The sequence below is a fragment of the Pocillopora damicornis genome, chromosome 12, assembly GCF_964200805.1.
Source record: "Pocillopora damicornis chromosome 12, jaPocDami1.2, whole genome shotgun sequence".
NCBI classification, from domain to species: Eukaryota; Metazoa; Cnidaria; class Anthozoa; order Scleractinia; family Pocilloporidae; genus Pocillopora; species Pocillopora damicornis.
In genome coordinates this window covers 13,595,086-13,601,724 of record NC_142681.1, presented here as the reverse complement: position 1 = coordinate 13,601,724, position 6,639 = coordinate 13,595,086, and the positions used below count along the sequence as shown (strand labels likewise).

The window sequence follows — 6,639 nt, the reverse complement described above, 5'->3', positions numbered from 1 at the left end:
TTTTTTTCGTGCATGTGATCACTTATTTATGCCTCAAGTTTTTATGTTGAAGTTAAAGGAGAACTGAAGTCCAAATTCATGTAATTTTTTTCACCGTGTATCGTACATTTATGTATGATGGAACAAATTTCCGTCATTTTTTTTCCCTCTAACGACAGTTTTCATCCAGAAAACGAAGGGTTTTTAGTGATAATTGGCTCGACATTTGACTGTGGTACGTCGGCTCAGAACACGAATGTCAGCGGTTCTTTTTGTAGCGTGTGACGTAGGTTATGGGGATGAAGGTAAACACAGCAAGAAACAGGCAAGTTGAATTCAGGACTGCGGCTTGCTCGTGGGAAAGAATTTGTGGTTTTCCAGGAGTAAAGATTGTGCAAGGTGAAGCAAAAAATGATTCAATCGCCTCTCATATAAGAAAATTGGTCTTCTGTCCAGGGATTGTGTAAGAGAAAAATATTTTGGCTTTCGTAACCCTGTGTCTCTGAAACGTAGTTACGTGTCCAGATCATGTGCGGTTGAGTAGCCCTCGTTGCTATATTTACTTCGATTACTTTCGAGCTAAAAAATGGTATACTGCGCGGCGTTCGATTGTAACAACGACTCGAGGTACACAACTGGTATATCCTACCATTGCTTTCCGAGGGATGAAGCTCTACGATCACAGTGGCTGGCAAAGATCTCACGAGCGGATCTGGTCGTTTCGAAAAACTCCAGGCTGTGCTCAGAACATTTTACACCTGACTGCTACGAACGAGACTTGAAAGCAGAAATTCTTGGTTTGAAACCCAGATCTACGCTAAAACCAGGTGCAATACCCACGGTTTTTTCGCATCGGAGACCATCAAAAAGACCTCGACTTTCATCGGAGAAACGTTCAGAAGAGAAAGTCAGAAAAGAAGTAAGTGAATCGCGAATTACTCTCTTGTATCTGGGTTGGGTTGTTGCAAAGCTTGGGTTGTTGCAAACTGTTGAAGCTGCTCATCATTTATGCATGATTGATACAAAAAAAAAATTGAAAGGTGAATGCAGTTTGAGGGCAATAACAATTTATATCTTAAGGGATATCACCCGAATAGGTTCCATTGAGAAACATTAAATTTTCACAGAAAAGTATTTCTTCTCCTTAAGCAAAACAATATCCTGCCATGGAATTCCTTCTAGTTTCATTTTTTTTTTTCTGAGTCATCTTTGTACTTCATCTCTCCTGAAAATGTTTGACCAGTAGGTAAACAAAATTAAATTGTTTCAGAATAAAGTGATTATTCTTTAATTCTAGGAACATTATACCTGTCCCTTGTTAACTAGCAGGTGAATAAAATTAGTACAAATAGACTATATGTAAGTTGTGGATATCATTCTTTAAATAATGAATTCTTTTAACCTTCTTTACCTCTATGTGAATAAAAACTTAATACAACTGGAAATTCTAAGTTAAAACCAGTGCAGGCTTTCAACCAAAGGAGGGCAGGGTCAGGTGTTATATTTTCCAAGAAAATCCCATTGAATCATTGTGTAACCATATAGTAGCATAGTTTATCCCTCATACCCACATTTTTCATTCTCTCAAAGGGTCACTAACCCATACCATAACAGAGTTAATATTTTTTCTGTTATAGTATATAGCCTCTATCACTGCACAACCTAGTTGTGGAATCGAAGAACATGCAGCTTCAGCTTTAGAACAGCCTGCACCTGTTGATGTAGTGAATTGTGGAGCAAGTACATCAACCTCAGACAGCCCATCATATCCATTCCCACATGATTTAGGAAATTTGTTGCTGTCATCATCTATTTTGCTCAGTGGCTCTACCTTTACAAAAGTAGCATCTTTGGCAGATATCTTAAATTTGAAAATTTTCAGTGAGAAAACATTTTATAATATTCAAAACAAGTACTTATTACCCGTAATCAATGAGTTCTGGCTTAAAGAACAAAATTCCACTTTTTCTGAGGTAGGGGGGCGAGATCTGTGGCTTTCAGGAGATGGGCGTTGTGACAGTCCTGGCCATAATGCAAAATATGGGACATATACCATGATTGATCAGAAAACTGATAAGATTGTTGACTTCAAGGTTGTTCAGGTCAGTGAAGTAAATAATAGCAATGCCATGGAAAGAGAGGGTTTTAAACGCTGTATGGAAAACATCTATGAAAAAGGGGGGAAAATTATGGTTGTTGCAACTGACCGTCATGTGGGCATTAGGGCTGACATGAAAAGAAATTTCCCTGAAGTTGATCATCAATTTGATGTGTGGCACCTTTCCAAGAGTATAACTAAAAAGTTAACTGAAAAAGCAAAGAAGAGAGAATGTGCTGATCTCTCTCTCTGGATCAGATCCATCTCAAACCACCTTTGGTGGTGTGCCAAAACATGTGGGGGAGACAAGGAGATGTTGAGAGAGAAGTGGATATCCATTGTCTATCACACTGCCAATATCCACTCCTGGGATTCAGCTGACCTGTATGAGGAATGTGCCCACCAACCAATCCCTCCAGCTATCGCAAGAACTAAAAGGTGGCTTAGGCCTGGCTCCTCTGCTCATAATGCATTGAAGGAGGTTGTATTCGATAAAAATCTGTTGAAGGACATTCAGCAACTAACACTAAGTTGTCATACTGGCAATTTAGAGGTGTACCATAGTGTGCAGACCAAATATGCACCCAAACGGCAGCACTTCTCTTATAATGGCATGGTTGCTCGAACTCAGTTGGCAGCCCTAGACCATAATGCCAACACTGGTAGACAACAAGCCACTGTATCCAGGGGTGCCAACCAAGGGGAGCTGCAATATAAGGTGGTGTTTCCGAAAAATACAAAAGAATGGGTGGCGAAGCCCATATTTGAGAAGACAACCAATTATCATCTCAAGCCAATGCTTAATGCCATCGTAGAGAGAAAATGCTTAAAACCACAAGAGAGGAGTGCAACAGTCACAGCACCACACATTCCTGTAAACATTGCCAGCAAACCCCGGCCTCCTAAAGCAGATGTCATTGCTAATCATACTTCGAGATTTTTGAATAATTAAATACAACAACTTTGTCAATAACACAATCAAATGAAAATAAAAGCAATCATCGTAGCAAAAAGCAATCAAAGTTAGGTTTGAGGTTTATTTCATTCAGGCCACGCAGCTATCCCTGGCAATGTGGATAATTTAATAACTGCAGTAGGGATGACATTCGTTTGGCTCTGCATGGCTTTTGACTGAATCACTATGCAGAAATGTGTTAGTAATTCATATCCTCGATAAGTAATTGTATATTTCACGCAAATTTTAGAAAGAAACCATAACATAAGGAAAGAAGAGCCTCTGGTGTTATACACGCAAAGGATATGTTACTAATCATTATTAAAGGACATTACGGATAAAGTTCAAAGTTCCAGATCTGCTTCTCGAAACCCCACGTAATTACCACTCTCTTCTGGAAATGTTTTACGTATGGCCGTGACGACGCATGCTGGCACGATTCTCCGCCGGTTTTTTCCTAATACCCCATGTGCCCACCAAGTAAATTGTCTGTAGGCTGCCAAACGCCAAGTTCTAGAGAACAAGAGGATATAAAGTCACAAAAGCGATTGACTTAATTACGCGTACAAAATAAGAAAGAAAAAGACAGTTTACCTGTTGACGATAGGGTCGGGAATTGGATTGAGCCGCGCATTGTGGATTGCAACCAATGCCGTGCTCAAAACATCCGTGTCCAGGCATACAATACCAAATTTCGGATGTTCTGTTATACATCTAACACCTATCAAGAAGAAAAAAGTCTTAACATTTTATTTCCCTCACTGTTTCAATAATTTCATCCATCAGACCTTGTAATTGCAATTACAACTAAGATCGAGTTTGCAATTGTCCACCTTTTGTCACTCTTAGCAAAGAAGCGGTCGCTTCAAACAAAATACTCGTGAGAATAATCACATAATAAGTACAAACCTGAATTGTCGAACTTTTGATTAAGCTCCTCTAGTTCTTGGCAGCAGTAACATTCATTTGCCACCGGCATAAGCGCACAAGCGCCGCACAAACACCATTCGGTGTTTCCCATCCTCGAAGTATTGTCTTCTTCGTGGGCTTCTACCTCCTGTCCTACACTCTCTTCCTGAGGTGGTTCTTCTCCAGGCTGATATACTGGTTCGAACTGAAATGGTTCTATTCCGCTCATAACGAAGGGTCGACGAAGACGCAATTTGTATTAAAACTTAGCTGAACGATAACACGTTCTAAAGTGATCCCCATAACATACGTCACAGGCTCATTTGGAAGACCGCTGATTTAAAATTGGTGCCCACGGTTTGAAAGCCGAAACAGCGCGAAAATACAAACTTTAAAGAAATATTTCTCCAAGGTAAGACACATTTAGCACAAATAACGCTTGAAATCGAGAATTTCGTCACTTTGGCTATCGAAAGAAATTAACTCAATTTTTGGCTTCAGTTCTCCTTTAACGTAATTTTCGTCAAATGAAGGGACGAAAAACTCGTTTGGCTCCCATAATTTGTTATGATCTTTGACGCTATAACTGTTGCGGCTTGGATTACTATTTAATACTGGAACTAATATTCGACGTTAGCATACTAATCACCAGAACTTCATCGCCAGAATTTTTTTGATTATAAGACAAGTATCAAGTAACATGGGTTGAGGAGAAACGATCAAAGATATGCGCTGAAAAGCATTGAGAAACAAAACAACTTTCTTGCGATCATAGCGTTTGTTGATGTTTTCTGCGGAAGCAAGCATTAATCATTCCTATCCGCGTCAGTAGACCGCATGCAGACACTCATACCACTTGCATCCATTATCCCACCACCTTGCCGCCTTAACAATGAACAACAGTGCTATCTGTTTTACTCTGTAACCTGGTTAAAACAAAGGTTCATGATATTGTCTAAAATTTTTCTTAAGCCGTCTTTTATTTTAGCGTCTTTGGAATTACTGCATAATCCTCTAAGAAACTTTGCCCAAAAAAGTGTATAAATTGTGGTAAATAACAAGAATATTTTGATTCCCTAAACAACATTTTGACAATGACCTGACTTGAAAACAATTAAATCACTGTGCAAACATACATTATCTCAAACATTACAATACGTAATTAAGTGACTTGTTGAACCAGTTTCAAAATATTGCTGCCGTCATTTTTCCACTTGATACTGATTAAGTTCTTGACCTTGATAGCTTTTCCCATGGTTCTGTTTGGAAATCCATGTACTTTTTTCCAGTCTTTTAAGCACTCAGAAGTAGTACTGGAACTCACCAAAAGAAAATTTTTCCGGAAAGATTTTACATAAAAAAATTTAGGATTCTGTTAACTTAACCTATAATAAAAGGCTTAGAGGGAAAACTCTGTACGACTTAACTGGCTCGTTTTTGATACTTAAACTACTGTTTTAATTTTCCTGATTTTACTTCACTTAAGAGCCCTAAGTCAATAATGTTTCGTGCTAATTATATCGGCCGGATAAGATAATTTTCGTGCAGAAAAAAATATTCTCGGATACGTAACCAATACCTCCTTCTGAGGAGATCGGAAAAGAGAAAGCAAAAAATTAAAATCAATATGCTTAATTTGAGATTGCCCTTTCTGTAATTACACAATGAAATAACGGATAGAGTATTTTCTCTACTTATTCTATTTGTTTATCCAGCTAAAAGTCTCTAAGGTCTGTTTACTTCGAGATATTCTCATCTTTTCTCCTGTGACAAACGTAAAAAACAACTATAAATAACACAATCAACATTTCTTGAATAAAGCAAATACAGTTATACCAGGTGCAATATGTAGGCAAATGTACACTTGTATCTGATTGGCAGAGAGACGCTTTCGAAATTCTATATTTTACACCTAACTGGGAGAATAAATTGTTATTCTTTGAAAGAAACAAAAAAAAAGATATAAAACTAGCCTTGATATTCAAGGTGACAAAGGATAACTGCCGACACTCAGCGAACAGTAAGTCATAGCCACCTTCACATTTAATTTAACTTTAATTTATGAAATACCTGTTCTCATCAAGTCTTACCTCTGCTTGTCAAACTCGAGCCTCACATCATCTCCAATCAGCGTAAACGAAGCCCACTCAGACACTTCGCTTAAGCCATTTTTCCTCATCCACCTCATGGCCTGATGAAGGGATTCACTGGCACTTTCTCCTTCAACAAGGTGTTTGTAGAACCGACTCATCAGCTTCTCTGTTGCTTTGTCTGAAATGGCCCACAGCGCAACCAACACCGAGCGAGCACCGGATCCTAAAAACGCACGGGCAATTCCTATAACTCCCTCGGCTCTTATCTCTCCACTTCCACTGTGACAGCAGCTAAGTACTACCAGTTTAGCTCTGACTTTCACTCGTGAGACATCAGCCATCGTCAACATGTAATCTTCCTTTGGTTGGGAAGCGTTTCCACTGTTGGAAGTAGGAACGGGGGAGAGGGCAATTTCTCCCCTTTCGGCGTCACCATGGGCAGCAAAATGTATCAGGCTCACTGAACTTATCCGCTCAAGCACCGCCTGCCTCCACGAGTCGCAATCTTGCTGAGCTCTTTTGCGCGGGGGAGAGAGGTTGCAATTTAATCGTATTTAAAGACCGATCTTCACAATCTTTAGTGGGCAAAATACCAAGACTCCGGA

General features: G+C 39.3%; 3 protein-coding genes and 1 long non-coding RNA gene across 4 annotated transcripts in view; 2 read left to right on the top strand and 2 right to left on the bottom strand.

Moving 5' to 3' along the window:
- LOC149036596 (uncharacterized) overlaps window positions 1-6,639 on the top strand; it is a 105,738-nt gene that overhangs the window by 41,388 nt on the left and 57,711 nt on the right. The window lies entirely within an intron of this gene.
- Window positions 58-3,374, top strand: LOC113675588 (uncharacterized). The gene is made up of 2 exons (XM_027192178.2): window positions 58-898; window positions 1,617-3,374. Exons 1-2 carry the CDS (start codon window positions 566-568, stop codon window positions 3,027-3,029), a joined length of 1,746 nt encoding a protein of 581 aa, XP_027047979.2. The 5' UTR covers window positions 58-565; the 3' UTR covers window positions 3,030-3,374.
- On the bottom strand, window positions 3,095-4,455 carry LOC113664205 (P2X purinoceptor 7-like). Its single transcript, XM_027179798.2, has 3 exons — window positions 3,942-4,455; window positions 3,627-3,753; window positions 3,095-3,545 (listed from the first exon to the last, which is right to left on the bottom strand). Exons 1-3 carry the CDS (start codon window positions 4,168-4,170, stop codon window positions 3,377-3,379), a joined length of 525 nt encoding a protein of 174 aa, XP_027035599.2. The 5' UTR covers window positions 4,171-4,455; the 3' UTR covers window positions 3,095-3,376.
- Window positions 5,459-6,520, bottom strand: LOC149036599 (tetratricopeptide repeat protein 28-like). The gene is made up of 2 exons (XM_089189439.1): window positions 6,032-6,520; window positions 5,459-5,705 (listed from the first exon to the last, which is right to left on the bottom strand). Exons 1-2 carry the CDS (start codon window positions 6,382-6,384, stop codon window positions 5,678-5,680), a joined length of 381 nt encoding a protein of 126 aa, XP_089045565.1. The 5' UTR covers window positions 6,385-6,520; the 3' UTR covers window positions 5,459-5,677.